Consider the following 27,780-nt stretch of genomic DNA (forward strand, 5'->3'; position numbering starts at 1 on the left):
AGGAATGAGCTTTTTAAAAAAACATATATATTTATTTATTGATTTCAGAGAGGAAAGGAGAAAGAGAGAGAGATAGAAACATCAATGATGAGAGAGAATCATTGATTGGCTGCCTCCTGCACAACCCCCACTGGGGATCGAGCCCGCAACCCAGGTATGTGCCCTTGGCTGGAATCAAACCTGGGGCCCTTCAGTCCGAAGGCTGATGCTCTCGTCTATCCACTGAGCCAAGCCGGCTAGGGCAGGAATGAGCAGGAATGAGCTTTTAAGTGCTCTAAGAATAGAAGAAAGTCAGTGTTGCTGGAATGTAGTGAGAGGTGGGTGATGAGGCAGAAGAGGAGAGTAAGGTATACAGAAGGTGTTCAGTAAATGATTAAAATGTTGTGGTAATATAGAAACAGGCTAAGTGCTTAAAAATTTTCTACCTCTGTAATAATATGTAAGTTGTGGATGTATTTTTATTTTTTTCTCTTTGGATGATTTTATTATAAAGTTCTTGTTTTATTTTGTCTGCCTATTTATCCTTCCTTGTTTCAGCCTTGGCCTTCCTGCCCTGGACTCCCCCAGTTTCTCTGATGAGGTTTTAGTCAAAGAATAAGCTATTTCTCATTGTTCCATTCTCTCAAATGTGAATAGATTAACTGGAATATTTGAAAGGTAAAAGAGATAGAGTTCGAAAACCCAGAATTTCTTGCAAAAATCAGTGGGATGTTTTTCTTGCTCCCTGACTTAAACCTGTAAAGTGAACCACTTTCCAGACACAGACAGCAGGAGAATAAGGGGAGAGGCACAGCAGATAAACTCATGGGCAAAACTCTGCTCCCCTCCCCCCCCCCCCCACACACACAGCTTACCTAGGATGACACCCTGCAGGTCCTTGGCTTCTCTCAAGCTGATGGCTGGCAGGTCCTATCATTTGGCATTCTCTGACAAACTCTTCGTTGTCTTTTATGGTGAGGTCTAAGATGGTGAGGTCAGGGGTAGTCCAAAGAACTGCCAGCAAGAGGCACAAGGCACAGAAGTCATATCAGAAGAGCCAGAAGCAAGACCATGAACATTAGGGACATGAATTTGGAGGAGGCAGTCTTTGTATGACAGGAAAACAAGTACAGGCAGAAACATATCTCTAATGAAGCGTATTAACAACAGGAAAATAAGATTATGGGTTTTAGGAAATAAAATCACCATTAGTTTCTCCAATCTGATAAGTGTGGAATTTAGCTTCTTTTTATTTCATTTTTCCTTTCCCTACTCTCTCCATCGTTTTATTAATTATACTAGTGGCCCGATGCACAAAATTTGTGCATGGGGGAGTGGCTGTCCCTCAGCCTGGTCTGCACCCTCTCCAATCTGGGACCCCTCAGGGGATGTCTGACTGCTGGCAGTTGGACACCTCTCTCCCAATCCAGGACCGCTGGCTCCTAACCGCTCACCTGCCTGCCTGCCTGATTGCCCCTAACCATTCTACCTGCTGGCCTGCTCGCCCCCAATTTCCCCACCCACTGGCATTCTTGCCCCCAACTGCTCCTCCTTGCCAGCCTGATAGCCTCCAACTGCCACCCCTGCCAGCCTGATCGCCCCCAACTGCCCCCCACCAGCCTGCTCACTCCCAACTGTCCCCCCACCAGCCTGCTCACCCCCAACTACTCCCCACTGCTGGCATGCTTGCCCCCAACTGCCCCCCCCCCCGCCAACCTGATCACCCCCACTGCCCTCCCCTCCTGGCCTGATCGCCCCTAACTGCCTCTGCCTCGGCCCCGCCACCATGGCTTTGTCCAAAGGACATCAGGAAGGTCTCCTGGAAGGTCTCCCGGTCTAGTTAGCATATTACCCTTTTATTAGTATAGAAGATTTTACTAGCGGCCTGGTGCATAAAAATTCGTGTACTCAGTGAATTCACTCAGCCCAGCCTGTGCCCTCTTGCAGTCTGGGAGCCCTTGGGGGATGTCCACCTGCCAGCTTAGGCCCGCTCCCGGGGGGATTGGGCCTAAGCTGGCAGTCAGACATACCTCTGGCATTCTGGGAGCCCTCAGGGGATGTCTGACTGACAGTGCTAAGCTGTAGTTGGACATCCTTAGCACTGCTAAGGAGGTGGGAGAGGCTCCTACCACCACCGCTGCACTTGCAGCCATCAGCCCGGCTTGTGGCTGAGTGGTACTCCCTCTGTGGGAGCGCACTGACCACCAGGGGGCAGCTCCGGCATTGAGTGTCTGCCCTCTGGTAGTCAGTGTGCATTATAGTGACCGGTTGTTCCCGGTCCTTCTGCCATTAGGGTCAATTTGCATATTACCCTTTTATTATATAGGATTTTTTTCTATTGGTTACCTTAATTTTTGCATCCATAAATTTTAAATAGTATATTCTATTCTTTTTTTTCTTCACTCTCTTACTCCTGTTGCCTATTTCAATATTTTTAGATAATTAAAGATGATAACATTTATATTCTGCCAATATAGTAAAAAGCAAAACAAAAAACTTCTATGCTTTGTTCATTAGTTGCCTCTAAGAATTGAAACTTAAGTAACTGATTCTGTGCCATTTTCAGAACACTCAAAATTTCAAGGTCTAATAGGATTATCTCTCCTTTTTATTTGTTCAAAACTATGCAACTTCAGGTCATGCAGGTCTGCATCAAGACTTTTCAAATGTTTCCCCTCCTTGCAGTTGCCAGTTGCCTTTATTTTTTATGTAAGAGAAACAAAAAGGGACCATATGTTTTGCCTATTTCTAGGATCATCATCATCCATTCCATTTGTTAAGGAATAGTTACATTTTTATTGATAACATTCTTCTTGGATACCCATAATTTGTACAAGTTGCTTTAGGTCTTCTGCAGAATGTTTATCATAAAACTATTTTCCAATTTTTGAAATTTTAGATCCAACTATGTGTTAGATGTAGGTTCTCTTATTTCTAGAATTTTTTTTTTTCACTCCCTGGAGCACAATTTTAAATACATTTTTGGAAAGGATCTGTGGAAGGTAAAATTTTAAGTCTTCCCAAGTCCGAAATGTCTTTGTCTTCATGCATGATTGATTGTTTGTCAGAATATAGAGTTATGGGTTCAAAGTCATTTTGTCTGCAGAATTTTAAAGACGTTATATTGTTGTTAGCATTCATTTTGATGGTAAAAAGATTGATGTTAACTTGATTTATTATATCTTTGTAGCTAATCTTTTCTCTTCATGGAAACTTTTAAGATATATTTTCTATTTTGTTGAAGTTTTGAATATTCATGATGATGTGCTCTGATGCAATTCTTTTTATTCATCAACCTTACCACTCAGTTGGCCCTTTTAGATTTCTCCACTTAGAAATTTCCTTTTATGACTGCTTATAATTATTTCCTCCTATCTATTTTCTCTTTCTGAAACTCTTACAGTTAGGCATTTGGCTTCCTGGACTGATCTCTATATTTCTTAACTTTTTTGGAACTTTCCATCTTTCTCTCTCTTTTTTTACATTACCTTCCAGGAGATTTTCTTATTTTCTTCTTCCTTTTGAAAAATTAAATTAGTTTTCATTTGTCAGTCTCTTTTAATTTCCATTAACTCTTTCTTGCTCTAATTGTTTCCTTTTCACAACTGTTTGTTAATTTTCTTAATTTTTGTTAATATTCTCCTTTTTTTGAGAATATAATAAAAATATCTATTAAGTTATCATCTCATCCCTGATTTATTGCTGTTTGTTCCAGATTCAGTTATTTTGCTTGTTCATACAGGTCCTTTTCCTTTAAACTATCAGTTCACTCCAGTGCGATCCTTACTCATCAATTTCTGATTACAGGACTAGATTAATTTATATAGCCAGACAGCATGCATTCTTGTGACAGAGGTGGAGGCCTCGTTTCTCAGGAGACTCTCTCTTGACTGTCAGGCTTCATTCACTTTTGATGCCCGAGAAGAAAGTTGGCAATCTCTAGCTCATTCTAGACCTTTACTCTATGAAAACTAATAACTGTTCTAGAAGTTTTAGCTCTTCCCAGGAATTCCCCCCCCCCCCAATGTCTTTACAGAACAGCTCTTGTTTCTTAGCTTGGGAATAAATGCAATCACTGCACACAGGAGAGGGTATGCCAACTCGTGTAACTGCATAGGAAAAGTCCTTCAATTCACCACCAACTCTCCTTGGAAGAGTAGTTTCCACCTCTGTCCCCACCTTCTCCCGGGTGTGTTCTGGGTTTAGCCACTACTACCCTGGTTTATCATTAGTATGATCCTAGAGAATTGTGTCAAATATTTGGTCAGCTCTTTCTCCTCATTCATTTCCTCTTGTACTTATTTACAGCTATTACAGTTGAATGTGGACCAAAGAGGTAGGGATACATATGCTTAACTCACCAACTTGAATAAGAACTCGAACTCAGATCTTTTGACCAGTCTTCTTACCCTTACTCCTATGAGATGGACATCATATTCAACTATTTTACTTAGTCAGTGTGTGTCCTTAGGCAAATCATTTCACCTCTTTGTGCCAAACATTTCTTAACGATTATTTAGGGAGAATGATATCGACCATATATTGTTACAATATAAATTGGGGATGATAATATCAGTCACATATAGTTTCAATGAGAATTTTTAAAGGGAATTTAGCATAATGTTTGACACATAATGAGCACCTAATAAATGATAACTTAAAACTAGGGTTAAAAGCATACAAATGAAGCTACATTTAGTTTACATCTTGGATATCTAACTAAAGCTCCTTATTTTAAACTTTCTTAAAATTTTTTTATTGATTTTTACAGAGAGGAAGGGAAAGAAAGAGAGAAACATTGATGTAAGAGAGAAACATGGATCAGTTGCCTCCCCACATGCTCTGACTGGGGAAAGAACCAGTAACTGGGGTATATGTCCTGACTGGGAATCGAACCTGCCATCTTTTGGTGTACAGGATGATGCTCCAACCAACTGAGCCACACTGGTCAGGGCTAATGCTCCTTATTTTAAATTTCAACTGGGAACATTTTTTATTTACTTTATGGCCTTACTTATTATTATTTTTGGATGAGAAGTGTCCACTGGCCCAAGTTATATATCTTTCTCTGAAAAATTACTTATGTACAGCTGACTTGGTTTTATTGTATAAAATATTAGCGCCTAGAAAAAACTCATGTAGAATTTTAAAATAACTGCAGATTATCAGCTGGGTAACCTGACATGAAGAACTATATGAATAAGCCAACAGAAAAAAAGAGAGAAATTTAAGAATTTGAGATTTAACAAAAGATATGTTTTCCCTTAGATATTATAGTGGAACACTAACATAAATGGCATGTTTAATTAAATTATGAAGAAACTCAAAGTATGAGATTATTATATATTTTAAAATAGGTTACAATATTCACATTAGACATTTATGTTGGCTGACAGACTATGCTTTATTACTTTTTCTTCCTTAGCAATTAATAAATTTATGACTTAGGACATATTATATAACTTTCCTGAACCTTATTTCTTTCCTCAGTAAAATGAGAAAAGCACTTCCTCTTTTATAGGATTGTTATTTGAATAAGATGAGTCAATATAGGTGATCTCTTTGTATTGGATTCCCTGACAAGGGACTGTCTTATCCCATTCAGAAAAGCTCATATTCAAAGAGGTGATGTAAGGGACACTGGGTTGTGTTTGCTAAAATGTCCTCTTGTTATTTAAAATTTAAATAAAATGTACTTCAGAATTATTCTAGTGAAGGGAAACCACAAAATGAGATAGACATGAAGCCTGCTACCTCTGCAAAAACAGCAGACTCAAAAAATATTTTTGAGGAAAACAGTCATCTATTATCACATTCTAAACCCTAATAATTTTACAAGATGTGCTGCACTTAACTTTGAAAAAAGTATCACCTTCAGGGGCCACCAAATATAAAACTTGTATTTGTAGATGTCCCTTCTGATTGACCTTAGTTCATTTTATATTTATTGAATCTTTAAAAAAAAAATCAAACTTGAGTTATTATTTTTTTTCACATAAAATGCACAGATCTTCCCAAGGAAGGTGTGACCCGAATTCTAAAAGTCCTTCCAAGAACAAGAAGCTAGACAGATGGAAGACGTTTGTCACTATCCAAAGTTTTGGCAAGCTTCTCTGGACATGTCTGCTGCAAAATAGTGACAGGGAGGAGAACATTTTCTTGCTTTACAACAGACTGTTGTCAAATTCTTCTAGACCAGTGGTTCTCAACCTTCCTAATGCCGTGATCCTTTAATACAGTTCCTCATGTTGTGGTGACCCCCAATTTCATTGTTACAAATTGAACATAATTAAAGCATAGTGATTAATCACAAAACAATATGTAATTATATATGTGTTTTCCAATGGTCTTAGGCAACCCCTGTGAAAGGGTCGTTCGACCTCCGAAGGGGTCGTGACCCACAGGTTGAGAACCACTTTTCTAGATGTTCTAGAGGGGATTGGACTGTGTTCTTGGCTCTTTTGCACTTCTAATAGTGATGAGTTTGAGCTAAACGATAGAAATATTGGGTGTTGTGAACAATGTTTTCCGAGGATGAGAGTACCCAAGTGAAGAAGTTACCCAAAGATGACTTAAGTCACTGAAACAGCAGGAATCTAGACTCTTCTACAGTTAGATGGCAACAGAAAGTAAATCACTCTTTTTCCCCTTAAAAAAAGTCTCTTTTCTTTTCTTTGATCTCATCTCATGTTCATGTTATTTGTGTGCAGCTTTAATTATATAATTCCTATATATTTCATTATTTTGCTCAGTTTCTATTTACACAAGTATATTTTAAAAATCTTTGCATGCTGCTACATAAACAGCCAGGCAACTTTTCTATTGCTCAGAGTATTCTAATGCTGCATAGGTGTAGAAACTGCCCAGTCCCAGATGGGTACCCAGATTATCTTCAATTCCCTGCCATTACAATAACGCTGGGCTAAGCTTACTAGTATAGTATGCTCCTTTATGGACTTGAGTGAGGATTTCTTTGAAAGATAAACCCTAGAGCAGGATTTCTGGGTTATAGGGAGGAGTAAATATAATTTTATGAGATATTGAAAGATTTCTCCCTAGATAGGCTGTATCAGTCCACATACCCACCAGCAAGCCTCATTTTCCTATCAACACTTGGCATTATATGGCTTTCACACTTTTGCCAGTTTAATGAATGTGCAGTAGTCTCCTCTAATCTTAGGGGAATATATTACCCCAGTGGGTGCCTGAAATTGCAGATAGAGCCAAACCCTATATATTCTGTTTTATTCTATACATACATACATACATACCTATGATAATTTAATTTATAAATAGGCACAGTAAGAGATTAACAACAATAACTAATAATAAAACAGAACAATTATAACAATATAGTGTACTATAAGTTATGTGAATGTGGACTCTCTCTCAAAATATCTTATTGTGTAGTATTCACCTTTCTCATGATGATGTGAGATGATAACATGCCTATGTGATGAGATGAAGTGAGACATAATGAAGTAAAATAAGGGTGACTTGAATAGAAGCACTGCAATACTGCGCCGGTCAATCTGATAACTGAGATGGCTACTAAGTCACTAATAGGCTGGGAGCATATACTGCATGGATATGCTGGACAAAGGATTGATTCACGTCCTAGGAAGGAGGGAGCAGGACGGCACAAGATTTCATTACACTACCCAGAATGACATGCAATTTAAAACTTATGAACTATTTCTGGAATTTTCCATTTAATATTTTCAGACCATGGCTGACTGTGGGTAACTGAAACCACAGAAAGTGAAACTGTGGATAAGGGGGACTATTCTACAGTAATATCTAACTATTGTTTTAATTTGCATTTGTCTATACTAATAAACTTAAGCATCTCTTCATGTGCTTTAAGTTTGATGTGTTTACTTGTTAATATCCTTTGTCCATTTCCTAATATGATTCCCACATTTCTGTTGCATAGAAAAAGATCCTGGTGTATTCTAGATAGTATTTCCTTATCAATTTTAGACATTGTAATATCACACAACATGTCATCTTTCAGTTAACTTTGTCCACAATCTCTTTCCTTGAAAAGGGTATTTGATATATTTAATCAAAAACTTGCCTTACACTTTTGGGTTTAAGAAGTTTTTCAATACCTTGTCACAAAAGTATTCTCCTTTATTTATTTTTATTTATTTTAGAGAAGGGGTGGGGGGTGAGAGAGAAAGAGAGAAAGAGAGTGAGAGAGGAGAGAGAGAAACATTGACTGGTTGCCTGAAACCTGGGTATGTTCCCTGACTAGGAATCAAAATTGCCATTTTTTGGTGTACTGGATAATGCTTCAACCAAATAAGCCATACCAGCAAGGACACAAAAATATTATGTTATATACCACTAACTTTAATGTTTTAACTCTCACAGTCAGATCTTTAACATCTAGAGTTGTACATGGTATTGGATAGAGATCTAGTTATTACTTTTATTTATTTACTGAGCCAGGTTTTCAAAACTATCATTCTTTATCATATCTGTAAGTGCATTATATGAATACTAGAGGCCCAGTGTATGGAATTGTGCACTGGTGGGGGTCCCTCTGCCTGGCCTGCACTCTCTCACAATCTAGAACCCCTCGGGGGATGTCAGACTGCCGATTTTGGCCTGATCCCAGCAGACCTGTGGGAATCAGGCCGAAATCGGCAGTCTGACTTCCCCCAAAGGGTGTAGTAGTGCGCAAAGCTGCAGGCAGCTGAGGAGGAGCCCGAGCCAGGGCTGGGTGCTGCTGCCGCTCATCCTGGCCCTGTTGCACCTGCTGCTGCCACTCGGTTTATGTAATATTTGCCAGGTTTCTCCACTCTGACATTACTGTTTTTCCCTTTCCATACTTTAAGTGAATCACTATGTTAAGCCTACACTCAAGGGGAGGTGAAGTAACTTTCTCCTGGAGAGGAGAGTATCAGAGAATTTTTGACATATGGCAAATCCATTATATAATAATGAATAGATGTTTTGGGAGAGATGCTTTGAGTTTATTCAAATACCCTGTTTCTTCTTACATTTCCCCCACTAATTTTAGGACTTATCAGCAATTCTTACCTGCACCAATTTGCTAACATGTTATTCTAATGATAATTTTATAATTCTTCATTTCTTCTAAATTTGTCAATTGGAATTTTTTTGAAAAAGAGTTGTCTTTTCTTATTTATTTATTTATTTATTTGAGTATGGACTTATTATTTCTTTTTGGGGTTGAATCCAAATTATCATTATTTATTATTTTGTTGCTCAAATTGCTTCAGCTTTGGCAATTGGGAACTCTTGTAAGTTGGCTTGTGTATTTATTTTTTTATTTTTATTTTTTTTAATATATTTTATTGATTTTTTTACAGAGAGGAAGGGAGAGTGATAGAGTGTTAGAAACATCGATGAGAGAGAAACATCGATCAGCTACCTCCTGCACACTCCCTACTGGGTATGTGCCCGCAACCAAGGTACATGCCCTTGGCAGCAATTGAACCTGGGACCCCTAAGACCACAGGCTGAAGCTCTATCCACTGAGCCAAACCAGTTAGGGCGTGTATTTTTTTTTTTAATGTTCTTATTGATTTCAGATAGGAAGGGAGAGGGAGAAAAAGACAAAAACAGCAATGATGAGAAAGAATCATTGATTGGCTGCCTCCTGCACACCCCCTACTGGGGATTGAGCCTACAACCTGGTCATGTGCCCTTGACTGGAATCAAACCTGGGACCCTTCAATCCCCAGGCCTATGCTCTATCTACTGAGCCAAACCAGCTAGGGCTGGCTTGTGTGTCCTTTTGACATTCATTTGTCCCTATTTCCTGAAGATGATGCTTTAGGTGTATTTTCCCTGCCTCAGGCCTAGGACCATTTATTTCTCTAAGGAACCTTTATTTATTTTACTGGAGAATGGCATTTGGAAACCAAGATTTGGGTGCTAGGTTTGCTGGCAAAGAATTATTTATTGATTGATTTATTTTTTCCCTCCATGATTTTGTTTTTCTTCATTTCACCAACTTCTGCCTCTACCTTTGCTATTCACTCATTTATTTTATGTGGGACTTCCTCACTTTCAACTTCTTGAATTAAATATTTAGTTTTTTAAAAAAAATTTCTTGATAAATGTACAGTATTTAAAGCAACAAAATTTCCTTCTATTTTTTATTTTTTCTATGTTCTAAAATAGATTTTTACTTGTTCTGTTTTCACTGCTGTTCAATTTTAGTATTTATTAATTTCTTTTCAACCTAACGGTTTCTTAGAAATTTGTCTTTATTTTCCAAACATATGAGATGTATTTAAGCTATCCTTTTAAGAAACTTAATTTATTATAAGTAAAGGACATCATGTGTATGACATTGATACTTTGGCATTTGAAGTTACCTCTGAAATATAATCTCTGGTTTATTTTGGTAAATATTGATATTCTGTGTATGTTAAAACAGAAAGTGAATTATCTGTCATGTGAAATGTTCCTACTTATGCTATTCATAGAAAAATGTTGTGAGTTTTCTATGAAGCTTACTTGATTTCATTCCATTGGACAGTAGCCACATTTACAAATCTCTTTTTAAAGATATGCAGTTTCCTATATTGGGTCCTGTGACTACTGTGCAATGAAGCCTTGAGAATCTTAGAATCATTATTGTTTAATAGTGAGGGTTAAGGTCTGTGACACTAACTGTAAGACCATTTGAGGTCCTTAAGTCAAGCTGAAAGGTTCTGTTGGACACTGCCTTAGATCGTTCTGAGGTCTTAACAAAGGATTTTACAGATTCACCCTGAGGTGATTCTTTGCCATGAAGCCATTTCATATTCTCAGAATCTTTTGCTAGAAGAGACTGGAGATGTGTGACAGTTTTATTTTCAAATCCTGACTCTTTAATATTTGCTTTAAATTTTACTCAAAAACTGAGTTGCTCCACAGCATTATTCACAATAACTAAAAGGTGGAAGCAACTCAGTGTCCATCAATGAATGAGTAAAGAAAATACAATCTAATCTAATAAAAGAGAAACATGCAAATTGACCGTACCTCTGCTACACCACCAGCCACACCCACCAGCCACGCCCACCAGCTAATCAGGGGCAAATATGCAAATTAACCCAACTAACATAGAGGTGGCCATGGAGCTGGAGCAAGCAGGAGGCTTAGGTTGCCCCTGGCGATGGAGGAAGACAAGTTTCCACCTGCCCTGCCAGCCCTGAGCTCTGTTCAAGGCTACAAAGTTTCAAATATAGAAGATAAATAAATCCCAGATACCTGCTTCCAGCCTGTGTCTGTGGCCAGCCTGAAAACGGCCATCAGGCCCTCACCCAGGCTGGCCACACCCCCATTGGGTGAGGGTCCCTGCTGGGGGGCTTGGCCAGCCTGAAAACAGCCATCAGCCCCTCATCCAGGCTGGCCAGGCACCCCAGCGGGACCCCATCCTGATCCAGGACACCCTTCAGGGCAAACCAGCCAGCCCCCACCCATGCACCAGGCCTCTATCCTATATAATTAAAAGGTAATATGAAAATTGACCCTAACAGCAGAATGACTGGGAATGACTGGTCACTATGACACACACTGACCACCAGGGGGCAGATGCTCAAGGCAGGAGCTTCCCCCTGGTGGTCAGTGCACTCCCACAGTGGGAGCTCTGCTCAGCCACAAGCCAGGCTGCCAGCTGCCAGCACAGTGGTGGTGGCAGGAGCCTCTCCTGCCTCCTCAGTAGTGCTAAGGATGTCCGACTGCAGCTTAGGCCTGCTCTCCGCTGGCAGGTGGACATCCCCCGAGTGCTCCTGGGCTGCCAGAGGGATGTCTGACTGCCAGCTTAGGCCCAATCCCCCCAGGGAGCGGGCCTAAGCCAGAAGGTGGACATCCCCCGAGGGGTCCCAGACTGCGAGAGGGCACAGGCCAGGCTGAGTGACCACCCCCCTCTGAATGCACAAATTTTTGTGAACTGGGCCTCTAGTATATACATACAATGTAATATTACTTCATTAAAAAGGATGGTAATTCTGATACATGCTACAACATGAATGAACCTTGAGGACATTGTACTAAATGCAATAAGCCAGCCACAAAAGACAACTATTGTATGATTCCACTTACATGTGGTACCTAGAGCAGTCAAATTCTTAGAGAGAGAAATTAGAATGGTGGTCTAATTCAGGAGCTGGGTGGAGTGGGGAATGGGAAATTCTTGTTTAATGGGTATAGAGTTGTAGTTCTGCAAGCTGAAAAGAGTTCTGCAGATCAGTTACACAACAATATGATTATAATTAACTCTAGTGAACTGTACTCTTGAAAATGATCAAGATGGTAAATCTGTGTTATGTGTACAGTATTTTACCACAATTAAAATTTTTTAAAATTCAAAAACAAAACAAAACTAAGTAGATCCTTCTTTATCCTATGTCTCCATTTTATATTCATTCTATCATAGTTTCCTAGAAAACTCCAGGTAGTACTCTCTGTATTTTGCCTAGAAACTTAGCCAGATCCACAAATTCATTTAAGAGGTGACAGTGTTTGCAAAGTTTCCACCTACTATGTAACAAACATCCCTTTTTCTTCTGCCTCCAATAGAGTTTTCCTCATTTCCCTTCACAACACACCAGCATATTCCTATTTTTCTGAATCATCTCTTTGAGGGCCTTTCAGCTTCTGGTCCCGAACCCAACGCCACATGTTTTAGGTTTTAGATATGTCAGCAACCCATTTCTAGGCACCAGCTTCTGTGCTAGTTATCTACTGTTAGGAGTAGATGACTGATGGCATTTAGCCTACCATCATATTTTTATTTTATTTACCATCATATTTTTAAATCAATTCTTTATTTCAGCATAATTTCTGCCCTGGAACCCCATCAATATTGACTATATATGATGCTACTATCAATTTTTTTGTAGTTATGGAGCAGGAAATTATTGTCTAAGGTAGCATGGGCAAGAAACAAAAGCAGAATTTCAAAACTTGCCTTGAACCTCTTCAATCTTTCTTTCCATCCATTCACCCATAGTAGTTCATGAGAGTTTTCAGATTACTAGTACTTGGGTGTTCTCAACCAATCTCAATCAATCAATCAATCTATCAGTCAATATCTCCCACCCTCTCTCCCTCCTTTTCTCCCTCCCTTCTATTGTTTGTTTAGCTATTCCTTGCTTCTCTATTATCTGCAGTTTCTTTAAGGTTAATAATGGGCGTGTGTTGATTTAGGAGCTAAGGGAAAATGTGAAGACATAGGCCATGGAGTTTTAGTCTGGTGGGGAAAAATCATTAAAAATAAAGTATTATAATATAGTGTACTAAGTGAGTTATATGAAGAAGCTAAGCACAGTGTATTGTGGGGAGGATAGGGAAGTGGCTTTTAAATCAGACTTGGAGTTCATGGAAGGCTTTATAAAGGAGATAGGTAGGAATTATCCTATATAATAAAAGCGTAATATGCTAAGTGTCCGACTGAGCAGTTTGGTCGACCACTCAACCAGTTGCTATGACATGCACTGACCACCATGGGGCAGACACTCTGACTGGTAGGTTAGCTTGCTGCTGGGGTCCAGCCAATGGAGACTGGGCAAGAGGGCTGGACACACCCTGGAACCTTCCCTTGGTCCCTCTCTGGCCGGCTGGCCCCCATCAGCCCCAATCAGGACTGGGTGAGACGGCCTCAATTGCCGAGGGACCCCACCCATGCACAAATTCGTGCATCGGGCCTCTAGTAATAGATAAAGGTATAGTTTAGGCCAGGGGTGGGCAAACTTTTTGACTCAAGGGCCACAATGGGTTCTTAAACTGGACCGGAGGGCCGGAACAAAAGCATGGATGGAGTGTTTGTGTGAACTAATATAAATTCAAAGTAAACATCATTACATAAAAGCGTACGGTCTTTTTGTTTTTAGTTTTATTCATTTCAAATGGGCCGGATCCAGCCTGCGGGCCGTTGTTTGCCCACGGCTGGTTTAGGCCAAGGGGCTTCAGATATAAAAGGATCTAGTAAGGAATGGTTTTGTGAGGTAACACAAATGTTTAGGACCCACATGTAATTTTGAATGGTCTGGAACAAAGAATGTGTTCAGTAGAGTGGTTGGAAAAGTTAGAGGTAGGAGAGGCCGGATTTATACCAAGGAGTTTGGATTTTTATTCTTCAGGAGAGTGGGAAATGTCAGGATCACATTCTGCAGTTTCGAAGAAAGCAGTGTTTGATGCTTAGGGCCCCTTGCTTGCATTGTGGCCTTTCTCTAGAGTCTTGGAATGGGATTATCAATGAGTTCTGTGGTCAACTGTTTCTAGTAAAATTTGCAAAAGAAAGCCATTTTAACTATAACTTGCCCCCATTACCGTTTAGCCTAGGTTGTGCGCATTTTTGGAAACCAGCTAAGGGGAGCTTCAGGATTATTTAGTCTGTGTGTAGTAATATAAATTAAAGTCCTTTGTAGTCACTTCTGTGTATAGCTAGCTTATTGCCAGCCATCCTGGTATAGAAATTATGGTAATAATCTTACTAACCACCCAGCAGTATAGCACAAAGATATAGGTCCAAAGGCCATATTGTGATATAAGTGTGTGTTCATGATTTTGTATTTGTTTCTTAAAGTAGGACCCTAATATAACTTCAGGACCTACAAACTAGGATCTTCACTTGTAACAATGCTAGAAACCACATTAGTAAGCTATTATTAAACATGTGTAGCCCCATGAGATGGAGGTCTGACCCAAGGCAGTGGTAGAGGAAATGGAGGGAAGGGTCACCAGACAAAAAACATGCTGGGAGTCCAGTGTAGGTGACCTGGCAGCTGTTTTGGTGGGTGGTGAGTTTCATAACAAGTGAGTTATCACCTTGGATAATTGGAGGATGGAAGCCCATTCACAGAAAGAGAACATGAGGGGGATTGCAAGGTTGAGCGTTTTAGGTGTCAGACAAGAAGAGGAAAAGGCTGGTCTGCGGTTTAGTTAAGCACCCAGGTAGGTGTTTGGGGGATATTAGTTGCTATATTTCCCACTCTCTGGCCACAATTTACCACGCTTTCCTGTGTTTAGTCCAGGAAACAGCAGCCACTTCCTTGCCCTTGGAGCTTCCCAGTGGCACCTGCTCACCGGATGTGGGAGCCTCCATTCCAGCTCAGAGGTGCGAGCTCAGAGGCAGTCCCCCTCCTCACCACTGGCCCTCCCCCCCGCCCCCCAGGGGGCTCAGCTGGTCTAAACTCAGTCCACACATGGGGACACTTGCTTGTGTCTGAACCTCTGCGTCGCTTTTGGCAGTGTACTTTTCCCCACAAAGAGAGCTTTCTCATCCCACTTCATCTCCCAAACCTCCAGTTTCCCCGCAGGAAGTCAACACACCTGCCCAGAGGGCTTTGTACGTCCCCAGGCGCAGAGGCAGAGGCGCTAATGAGGATGAGTCAGCGCTGACATCCCAGCTGGTAAACGCAAGCCTCATTACCTTGGGTGGTTTTGCACAGCGCCCAGAAAGCTTCCTGAGCTTTTAGTCTGCGGTGACTTGTTGGTTCCCATATATGAACCGGAAATTAAGAGGGAAAACCCTCAGCGATTAAGATTTCTTCAGCCCGTTTTCTCAGGGAAGGAACCAGAGTAATCGCAGCCCCCTGGAATTCCAAATTAGCCATGTCCCTGAGCTAGCTGGGAGATGACAAGATTTTCACTGTCATGCAACCAAACTCTAGTGGAGCAGGATAGTTGAGGAGAACTTGACTTCATTATTACTAACACTTGGGGAACAAATAGACGTGCATCTTTTTATTAGATGCTTTCTAAATAAGATGTTCACAGAAGAATACCAAAATGTCGTGGACAATCGTAGTCCAGTGAGAAATGTATGTCTCTGAAGGTGACTGATAATGTAAGTGTGTGAGTACCAATCTGCTGTAATGATACCTGGAAGGCTGAGTTAGAGCTTTCGCGTCCCTGAGTCTTATCCCGACCGCCCTTTAACAAAGGGTTTAATCCACCTGTCTCATCGCCTGCTTCAGGGTTATTTTTTTTCTCCATACTACTTTTTACTTTGTAGTATATGACATAGTTTGTTTACTTATTGTAGTCATCTTTTATACGTTTTCTATCCCACTCTACCGTGAAGCTCCCGAAGGGCAGGGTTTTGTTTTGTTTTGCTCTGCTTATTAATGTATTTCAATACATTAATAAAATTAATAATGGAATAAAATACATTAAAATAATTTTGGCTCATAGTAGGTAGTCAGTAAGTATTCACTGAACTCATAAAAGAACGAATTTGCTGTTTCTCAAAGAGCATAAAGGAGAGCCTGACTGGGCTTGCATGATTGTCATAACCTATGTGGAACATTATTCTATGGAAATTTCTGGTAGTGATGGTGGTCATCAAGTCAACAAATGTTTATTGAATCCCTACTATACTACCGATTCCCCAGAATTTAGCATCCGTTCTCCATTCAACATACCACTACTTTAAAAAACATGATTTTTGGTGTTACTTGAGGGTAGGGCCTATGTGGTTCTCCCACATAGCATCTGTTACAGTGATATGTACATAACAGACAATAAATATTTGTTGAAAGAGCAAATAAAAACTGGGTTCAGGTTGTAGGTTACCTTGGAATCAAGTTATTTTTCATATGAACATGTGTTTTGTGAAATTATGGTCTACATGAGTAGTATTTTGCAAACTGAGGTCTGTTTCTCTGAAGGATTACTAAGTTTTCTTTGAGAAATTTTGGGTTTTCATTTCAGTGTTTACCTGAAAAATAAGCTTACACATGCTGGGTTATCTGGTTCACAAAATACCGACAGAAGTTTTGGTGTTCCTGTTTGCTTTCTGTCTCCTTTTAACATATTAGCACCACATAGTGTAGTGCTTTGTCATAGGTTAATAAGAAAAGATCAGAGGCAGTCTAAAAAAGTAATGATTTATTCACCCGAAATGAAGCCCAAATGACATAAAACCACTGTGTTGGTAGATTTTACGTAGTTTAAAAGGAGAAAAGAGAAGAAAGAAGTGAGTCATGACATGGTAAAATAAGCTTGCTTGAACTAGCAGTCAGTACCATATTCCTGTTCTGAAAGATGATTTAGTTTGACAAAACATATAATCACTGGTATTTATAAATCAATACTTTTAGATTAAATTTTGTTGACTTTATAGTTTTATTTGCATTCATTTTATAATTTTGTGGGTTTTTTTTGTAGCTATGAGAGCTATGACATAAAAAAAATTAAGCCTACCTTTATATTTGTGCATATTTAATAATCCGTCCCGTGCACGGATTTGTGCACTGGCAGAGTCCTTCGGCCTGGGCTGCACCCTCTCGCAATCCAGGACCCCTCGGGGGATGTTAGGGAACCAGTTTTGGCCCGATCCCCACAGGTCAGGATGCGGGACCCCACCAGTGCACAAATCCATGCACCGGGCCTCTAATATGCATATAAGATCTTTGGTTAATCTCTTCCTGCCTTCCCCCTTACCCTCTACCCTCTGAGATTCATCAGTCTGTTCCTTGTTTCCATGCTTTGTAGTATTCTACAAATACTACTCATGTAGACCATAATTTCACAAAACACATGCTCCTGTGTTGAGTGTCTGCCCGCTGGTGGTCAATGCACATCATAGCTACCAGCCGGTCACTTAGGCTTTTATATATGTAGATATCATAATGAAAATAGTTTAATATGGGGTTGTAGGGCCTTAAAGATGTTTTTTGTTTTTCACTTTTAGTGGGTTTTAGTGGGTGTTTATATTTTACTCATGTGTGAAAAACATCAGCAAATGTCAAGCTTTAGGGTCTAGGACACAGAATATTGATTTCATTTAAGTCCAGGTGCAACAGTTCAGTGCAGGACAGATATTTCTGCTGCTCTTACTGATAGTGGTGCTGGCGGTAGTGAGAAATAAACAAGAGAGACCTTAGGAAATTGCACAGAGGTTGGCTGGAGAAAATGGAGGAATTTTAGATACAGTTGTAGCTTTCTTTGCAGTTGTGCTTTTGGCCCTAAATTTGTGAGTTCTCTTTTTTAGGGACTTATCTCAAATGGCTAAGTAAAAGCAGTGTTTTTGTTTCTAGATTTTCAAGAAAAATGCTAATCAGCATATATGTAGGTAATACAAAACTCTGCTTGGTTGGAATACTTTGAGACCTAAAGAGCTGTTTAAAGTCATTGCTATAGAAAATCAGAGGAAAGAGATGCTTATTTTCTGATATGGTCCTCCCTTCCTGATTAACCCCCCTCCCAACCTTCATTTTCTACATCCTGACTCTGCAATGGGAAATAGGAGTAGAAAGAAATAAGATGAGAACTTCGTATTAATTTACTTTATAGAAGAGATACTAGGAGCAGGTGTTATTTCAGAGTCAACTTTGCTATCATGTCCAGAGAAATACTGTCTGGGGTTTAGTCAATCAATAAATATTTATTAGCACCTACTCTGTGCCAGGCATTATATGGGGGGCTGAAGACAGTGAACAATAGATAATTATTATTATTCTGTTCTATTGTACCTTTATCTTCACTTGTTGAATATGAGTGAGAGATTTTAAAATTTATAGTACATTATTTATGCTAATTTGTCTGATTTCCAGGACAGAATACAGTGTTAGAACTTGTAAAGGCTCAGCTTAACTTGTTCTTTTTATCTTTCTCTATTTTTAAGGGGTGTCATGAAAGTGGACATAAATCTTCAGAAAGTAGACATTGACCAATGTTCGAGTGATGGCTGGTTTTCAGGAACTCATAAATGTCATCTCAACAATTCAGAGGTAAGAACATGGAAATAGAGTCCCCTGAAATCAGAAGCCCAGAAATGTATTACTTATGATCTATTGTATTTTTGTGGGTAAGTGATCATGAGACGTTTTACTGGGAAAATACCTCCTATGCAGGTCTAAATGTTGCCAAGTGAACTGAAAAAGGAGTAGGAAATTAAATTTGTGCAGAGTAACTGCTCGTTTGGAGACTAAGAGAAGGCTGAAACTGAAATTATGTCTGAAGTTTGGCATTAGTCAAAGGCTGATCCTATTTTTCAAAAGGGGCTGGAAATTGAAATAGCAATGAAGTGAAAAACCAGTCCTGGAAGGGCCAACCAGATTATGCATATTTTAATGGAAGATGATGCTTGGTGAAACTTTGATGCTATTCACTCGGACACACTGCCATCTGCCAGAAAAGCGAGAGAGAGAGAGAGAGAGAGAATGGCAGGGAAATATTAAAAACAAGGAGAAAACTAACAGGGACCTGTGAAGGAAATGTATATGTTGGCGCATATATTCCCAATTTCCAGTTTTTTATCTGTTCCTTATTTCATGGGACTGTGGATGGTTAGGGACAGGCATAGAGATTATAAATCTGGAAATATGACTATCACTTGTCTTTTGTAGTTTCAGACAGGAAATGTGATGACATCCTGGTTTCCTTTTCAGTAATCTACTTCTGAGGTCCAAAATGTTAAGAACAAAAGTACAATAAAGTTCTTGATATTACATATTTGGGCTATTCCAACTTTCAGTCCATGAATGTGTGAGGAAAGTCAGCTTGGTTTATTTAGAATAGAGGGAATATTCCCATAAAGGTAGTGATCTACATCTCTAATCCATTTTTTGCCCTTTGTGAAAGATGGTTATACATAGTACAATTTTAAGGTAAGAAATTATTAATCACAGGGAAAATTAAGAATAAGCACTTCCTTGTGCCATTACTAAAAAAAAAAGTGCACAGACATGTGCACAGCTCTACATGCCTGCATATGTGCCCATTGCATATTTCCCTTGTGCGTCCCCCACATATTCTGCCATACCCAACCCACACACTTTCATACCCCTATCACTCCCCAAATAATCATCTGCAGTTCCCCACTTTCCCCTTACACTCCACGCACTCCTCCAGGTGCCCCCATACTCCTTATCACAATATCCCTCAACTTTGCCACCCTCTAAACCCTCTAATTCCCCCATAATTCTCTACATCCTTCTAAATCCATCGCACATTTCCACCATATATCCGTAATCCCCAATTCCTCAATACCCACGCACATCGCTACATATCCCAACACCGTAGTCCACATCTCCATATACCTCCACATGACCCTCACGTCCTTCATTCCTCTGCTGGGACCCAATCATGCAAGGAACTGTTTTTGTCTTGTCAATTCATTTAAGATCCGCTTTCATTTCCTTTATTTATTCTTATAGCTTTGAACATTTCTGAGTACCCACTTCCCTGTGGATGATGCTGACATTTCTAAAGATATGAATTTCAGTCATCGACCTGGTGAATATTTTAGCCTGATTATTATCTCCATGCCAATGGTATATAGCCACTTAGCTTCGTCGTTTAGCCGGAGTGGGTTTTTCTGCATGGTGTCATCTGTAGGTGCTCATTTCTGTACAGCCTTGTTTCAGTGGTGCTCCTGGGTGGTGCAATAAGCATTCTCTTTAGGAACAAAGAGATGTGTATTTTTCAGTGTTTTACAGTTGCTTCTTGCTTCTAACAATCTTAGTGTAGTTTTTGTTTCTTTATAGCACACCTATTTACCTATTTATTTGACTAGATGATCATAGTGGAAGAACCTCTTTCTCCTTTTAGAGGATTGATTTATTTTTGTTGCATCAGAATTATAAACTTTCTGGGTATTGTTTCTTTTTAAAGCTTTCAAATAAACTAAGTTATTTCTAGATAAAATATTATCCTCTATTCTGGTTAACAAAAATTAGGTTTAAATGTGTGATTTTGGGAATTATATATGAGAACATTATATTTTTTTAGATTCCTATAGGAAAAACTGGAACAACATATCCTAAAAGACAACCCACAGTTCAATAACCCTCCGTGAAACGTGTTACAGTAAGAGGTTCAGTGGTATAAAAGTAACATCATCAAACACTGAAATGTCTATAAGACAAGTACTCTGGATCTCTCTACCTCCTTTCCTTGCTCAGGTGCTGGAGCTGAGAGTGGAGATCTTGGTGTGCCAGGCTGAGCCCATAAGGCCCTTGGGGCTGGTCTGACTTAGCCACGCCTGCTATGGAACTATTCCTTTTTTTTTGTTGGGCTTTTCTAAGGTCCTGCTGGTGGTTCTGGTCACTCAGGGCACCTGCGACAGTTTCATACCACATCTTTAGTCTAGGCCGTGGTTGGCAAACTGTGGCTCGCGAGCCACATGCGGCTCTTTGGCCCCTTGAGTGTGGCTCTTCCACAAAATACCACCAAATACCACGTGCAGGCGCGCACGTACAGTGCAATTGAAACTTTGTAGCCCATGTGCAGAAGTCGGTATTTTGTGGAAGAGCCACACTCAAGGGGCCAAAGAGCCGCATGTGGCTCGCGAGCCGCAGTTTGCCGAGCCGCAGTTTGCCAACCACTGGTCTAGTGACTAGCAATAGTCTTTCAATTCCTTCCCTCTACTGAGGTTGACTGGCGACTAGGAATTGGTTTTTCTTGAAGTTTCTACTGTGTGGAAAAACAGAAAGAAATGTCTCTTGTTCAGGGTATTTTTTATCTGCACTGGCTCTCCTTTGTTCCTTGTCACAAATCTTCTGTTATGGACTCCAAGAATCACTGTGTTAATTGGCTTATTTTGGAAATAGTTAACATGAGTCTTATCTGTAGGGTGTGAATATCCATATTATTAGAAAACGAGACGCTCATCATGTTTATTGTGAGTTCTTTCTTGCCAATGTTTAGCACCCTTTCTTGTAAATACTAGAGGTTAAAAATTTCAAATTTATAACTGAGGCAAACTTTTCACTTAAAACTTTTTTTCCAGTGTGTTGACTTTTCAGCTTCCAAGTTATCTTAAACCAGAATTGTGAGTCTGATGTTGGAAACAAGTGCTATGTAGACCATTTTAGAAAGGTATGGAGTGGTTTGTGAGGAAAATAATTACTCAGTGGGTATGGGTTGTTACAGGCTCTATGAGGTCACTACCGAAAGTGTTTTTTGAAGGGCAGAGTAAAACAAGATCTGAATCAGCACCCTGAACTGGATTGCAGGATTATTCTGTTTTTGCAACTGATTCAGATCATTCTAGCATGGACTTGATCATATTGTTAGCCTCTATTGAAATAATTCTTTACCTATTCTCATATCATTGTTTGCTTTGAATATACAAAATCTTCTCTTACATAATAGTTTATTTAAAACATTAAAAATGTTACTTAATTATGTTTTAATGGTATTCTTTTGCTTTGTTTCCATTATAAGAAAAAACTTTTAATCATTGTTTGAGCAGGAAATATTAGGAGAGTGCCTTTGAAACTTTTTTATTATATTCTATTAGTAAAAATGCATTATGCATCCACCCATAGTATGTGTGTGTGTGTATTAACCTACAAATTATGCATGCATCTTTTGTTATATATTCTACATATTAAAAATCAGAAAACTTAATCAGGTTGAAGATAAAGATGAAATAATATTTTAATGTAGATATTTTATAAAAATAAATGCATATGGGGGTAAATGGGGGAAGCAGAGGGTGACATAATTCTTTCAACAATAAAGATAAATTTAAAAAAAATGCATCTAATGTGGGCAATGTAATTGATCACAGTGTTTGAAAAAAAATATTAGTGAGAGTGCTTTGATTGATTATACTTTAACATTTAAAAAAAATCTTAGTTTAATACTTAGTAATGCATGATTCAGAGGTCTCTAAGTTCAGTTTATTTTTATACTTAGTTTTCATGTCTATCATAGTTAAATATATACCTCACAAGGATGTGTCATTTCAAATTGAAGAAATAAATTGTTGACTATATTTGCTACATCACAGTGCTCATTTTTCAGTTCCATCTACCAATTTTGCAAAGGTTTTTACAGAATTACAGCTGGAAATTTTTCATTCTCCCTGATGTCAATTAATTGGTCCCTGCAAACTAATGGGCGTTTTAATATTTTAAAGGAAGAGGTTAAAAATTCACTCAAACTTTCACAAGAAATATTTTCAAACAGATTAGGACATTTTATTTCCAATTTTAAACTACATGGCTACGTGAGTATTTATAGTTTTTGGCAACAAAAAATGCATAGCACTGAAAACCATTTCCAGATATCCATTTTCAAAATGTTCACTTCAAAAGGCTTACTCATGGATTACTTAAATGTCACTTTTACTTTGAAGGAACAGCTTAGATTTTTAAAAAGATACCTGCTGCATAGACACTGCTAACAACCACTAGTCAGCATAGAGCAGGTCAGCAAATTGGAAACATTTCTCTCTCCTCTAAAGAACAATGTATAACTAATCTCTGAATTCAGAAACAAGTAGTTCGCTTTGAGATAATCAGGAAATCTTTATGTAGGAAAAGATTTTTCAGGTCACACATCTCATTATGAAGAAGTATAAATATTTTACCATTTACAATGATTTACTCTATAAATTCACTCAGGTGGTCAAATGGAAATGGTAATAAATTGCAATTTGAAAGCAAATTAAGGAACCAAGTAACCACTGCCAGAATTTCTGTCTTGAAACTCTCAGTTTTCCTTTAGGATTTCTCAAGTGCCTTATCAACAGTGTAGTCATATGAGATGTGGACTGAGTGGGGACATTATTGTCAATCCAAGTCTTAAATATTAGTAAAGCTTAATTTATTTCTTATTTATTTATAAAAAATTCAATGTAAGTAGAAGTTCCAGTATTTTCTTTTCACTCTTGTGTCCTCTGCTTTGATAGGTGGGTCATCAGCTCAGCCAATAGCTTTATATAGCTCCAAGACAGTTTTCCAGTATCTTTTTTTTTCTATTGAGCATATTAGATATGAATCTACTTATAACTCCTTAGTACTCCATTAGAGATAAGTTAATGAATCTCTGAAGATATACTTTTAAAAAGTTAAAAATGTAAGACAGGATATAATTTAGAACACAAGAAAAAAATTTCATGCAAAAATCTAAAGAGGACAGAAGTTAATTGTTCTCTTTTGAAAGCCCTCTTATATACAGAATATAGCTCACTCTGGCTATAGCAGGGTTTAGAGTAATCTTCTAGAGTGATTAAGTGAAATTACTTAGAAATAGCAGCATATTACCTTTCATCTTTATTCTCACCATTCCTTTTCTTTCCTCTAGAGTAGAACTGTTCTGTCCAATATGATAGCTACTAGCCAAATATATCTATTGAATTGTACATCTAAGGCTCTACATAGGAAGTGATTGCATGGATTGGTATTAACTTGCAGTGAAGGTTGTCATAGTTTATTACAGAGTTTTATTCAGGCCCTGTGTTGATTGAAACACTCATCAATTCTTTGAATAATGATATAAGAGACAAGTAATTAGTAATAACTAATTCACTGAAAGTTAAAAATCAGAAACTAAAAATATATTGCTGAGTTGGAGAAACGGACATCTATCAAGATGAAACATAATAGGAATAAAGGTAAGATCCTGAATGCGAATAAAAACACACACAACCCTATCATTTTAAGCATAGAAAGAACGATGTGGTTTAGTTGTAGCACTTGTGAACAGTATTTGTGAGAATAGTTGAGTCAACAGTGCAACATGACTGTAAAACAATAGCAAAAGCCAGCTTAATCTTAGGTTGTTCTCTACATCTTCAGAGATTCGCGTCACTATTCTAAGCTTAGCAGAAAATACCTGAAATAGTGTGACAAGGAAAATATAAGTTTAATATAGAATATGTTCCATATATTTAATATTCTATATTTAATATAGAATATATGTAAATATTGAATATATTGTATTGAAATTCAATATAAAAATTGAACCCCATTTAGAAGAGAAAAAATAGTATTACTAAGAACTTTAAAACCTTGTTTTTTAATGAATAAAAGAAATGGAGTTGGTTTTCCAGGGAAGAGAAGACCCATGGAAAGATTTGTCAACTGTCTTTAAATATGAAAATAGCTATTATATGGATACTAGTAGCCTGGTGCACAAAATTCATGCACATTAAAAGGGAATTAATTGCCCTAACCAGTTTGGCTCAGTGGATAGAGCATTGCCTGAGGACTCAAGGGTCCCAGGTTCGATTCCGATCAAGGGCATGTACCTTGGTTGTGGGCACATCCCCAGTGGGGAGTGTGCAGGAGGCAGCTGATCGATGTTTCTCTCTCATCGATGTTTCTAACTCTCTATCACTCTCCCTTCCTCTCTGTAAAAAATCAATAAAATATATTTTTTAAAAGGGAATTAATTAGCAGAGATTTTAATATTGCTATTTGCCCTTTCTCTTTAATAGAAGTGTGAGAGATGAAAGGAAATTAGTAAAATGCATATGAAAAGAATATATAAATATATTAATAAATAAACAATAACAAAAGGATATAACAATAACAGAGACATGATATAAAAACAACAAAAACATGATATGAAAACAACAGTGATGCAAACAATGACTGACAAAGTGATTAAACTTATTCTATTATCTCCCTGTACACCACATTAAGAGTGAAAACAATTTCAGAGTGCTTGACTGATTTCCCTTGTGATGAAGTACTTAGAACTTTACCTGTAACATGACATGCTCTTCAAACTCAAGAGAAAGCAACATATAACTGACCATGTGCAAAAACGGGTTCAGGTAGGAATATGCCTACTTTGTCTAGAGTTTTTCCTTGTGATTTATTAATAGTCATCACAAATGCTGGCATCACGGGAAACCATTGTCGAATCAATTTAAATGGGAGGCCAGTGTCAGATGGGACAAATTAATTCTTGGAATCAGAACAGCCTCTCCCTCTGCAGATCCTGTTAATACTTCAGCTTCGATAATGTTAGGTCATAATCTTTTGATAATAAATCTGGTACTATTATAAAGACCCCATTTACTATTGAGATTTCTCAATAGCATGATGATTGCACCCACTTTCAATTTTAATTTATGACACGGCATTCCCGAAGGAGTAATACTATTAAGAAATTCGATGGGAAAATTTTCCTTTTCAGCATCATCTGTGGAATCAATCGAATCCTCACTCAAATATGTGTGAAAATCTCCATCGAGTATATCCAAATTTTCTTCATTTAATTTTTGAACATGCTCATTTTTTGGACAAAGAATTGCACGTTTAGATATATTTTTAATATTATCTATAGCAGTGGTTTTCAACCTTGGCTGCACATTAGAATCACCTGGGAATCTTTTTAAAATCCTGATTCCTGGGCCTCATCCTCCGGAAATTGTTTCTTTGTTATGGGGTGGGGCCACAACATTAGTAACAAAGAAACAGAATTAAAACTTTATTGTGGGGAGTCACTACAGTGTTTTGGACAGGTTCAAGCCTTGGACTAATGAGAGGGCACAGTCCTCTCATTGCCATGTGCAAGTCCCAGCTTGGAGGGCAGGGCCCTCCCAGCACAATTATAGCCAACAGCTGTAGTTGCAAGCTTGTACCTATGTTCTGAACACCTGGCCCCACGTGCCTGAGTGACGTAGGCTTGATAGAGTTCAGGTGCATGTAGTTGAGTAGGATTGAAACCCAGGAGAATGTTGTAAACATCTTGGTCATGCCCTTACTTTGCCTCGTAGCATCTGCTATAAAATAAAGGCATGGCTGTAGGCATGGTCGCTGTCTTTCAGAGAAGCAGTGTCCCACCGAGACCCAGCTTTCATTCTCTTGTCTGTCTTTTCTAAGCCTTTCAGCTGCCCCTACTCAGGTTCACCCTTGGCTGTGCTGGCCCGAAACACTTTGTAAAGATCTGCTTCCATGCTCCCAGGGCGGGTTCCTGCCTCAAACCCCGCCCTTACAGGAAACAGCTCCGGGAAACAGTTTGGGGGAGGGTGCAGCCATTGCCAAGGCAACCCCTACAGGACTGACTTCCTTCCGCTTGGTTGCAGTTCTGGTCTGGTCATGATGAACACCACTCAGGGTTTTTATATAAGTAGATTTATACTTTTCCTGAAGGGATCCAAGGGTTAGGCTGTGATTTATTGGTAAATCAACCTGAACAACAGGAGGATCTGTTTAGATTAATATAAGTGGAACTTTTTAACAATCAGAATAGTTAAAATATTGAGAATGAATATTTTAAAATAGGAAATTATAAGATTAAATATCAGATTTGTTTAATCACATATTACCAGGTGAAGGTGCTATAGGTTTTAGTATTTTCAATAATGAAAGGTACCACTTGACAGAATTTTGCAGGACCCATCAAAACTTTATGCAACATTGGCTATAAGTGTCTCTGCAACCCTAAGGTATACTGTAAGGGGAACCATTGAAAGGTGTTTCCATCCAAAAGCAATACTCGTGTTCTTGCACTGGCAATACCTTGAAGTCTAACTCTGCATGTGGGTATGTCTGCCATACCTGCTATTTTCTCTCCATGATAATGATAAAGCATTGATATTTATCATTGCCACCTTTATTCAAGCTAGCTTCTGGAATTTGGTTTCCATTTACTCATTAAGCACTTTGGGAGTGGTGATGCAAGATTAATTAATTTTGATGGAAATGAGAGGAAAAAGCAAAAGGTTAGTTGACATTAGATTGCAAATCTGGGATAATCTAATCCAGAAAAAAGGCAATATAAGGGAGGGTCATTAGTTTTTTTCTTTAATCTAACTTGCTCCTTTTGCTTATGAGGAAATGATATACTTTACAGTAGTAGATAAGCCAATATTTTAGCTATGAGACGGTCATGATATCTACTGAATGACATTTCTATGTATATATTCCATGTATACATGTATATATGTCACTGGATTGTATCATCAATCTTCTAGAACTTGTTGATCTAATGTTTGGCCCTATGAAGTATTTGAATTAGAATATAAATGGAGAGTACTGTGTCTGTTTAAGGTAAATAAATTTTATCTATCTATCTATGTATCTATCATCTATCAATTATCTATCTATCATATGAAACTTTATCAACTTTGTGGAC

At 38.6% G+C, this 27,780-nt stretch overlaps 1 protein-coding gene across 1 annotated transcript in view; it reads left to right on the forward strand.

Moving 5' to 3' along the window:
* The window catches only part of GPR158 (G protein-coupled receptor 158), a 376,508-nt gene that overhangs the window by 13,916 nt on the left and 334,812 nt on the right, over positions 1 to 27,780 (forward strand). Inside the window, exon 2 of the mRNA XM_081104136.1 lies at positions 18,581 to 18,686. Coding sequence (XP_080960262.1) covers positions 18,581 to 18,686 — 106 coding nt within the window. The remainder of the gene's footprint in view (positions 1 to 18,580; positions 18,687 to 27,780) is intronic.

This window comes from Myotis nattereri (assembly GCF_964212035.1).
Source record: "Myotis nattereri genome assembly, chromosome: 1".
Classification (NCBI taxonomy): Eukaryota; Metazoa; Chordata; class Mammalia; order Chiroptera; family Vespertilionidae; genus Myotis; species Myotis nattereri.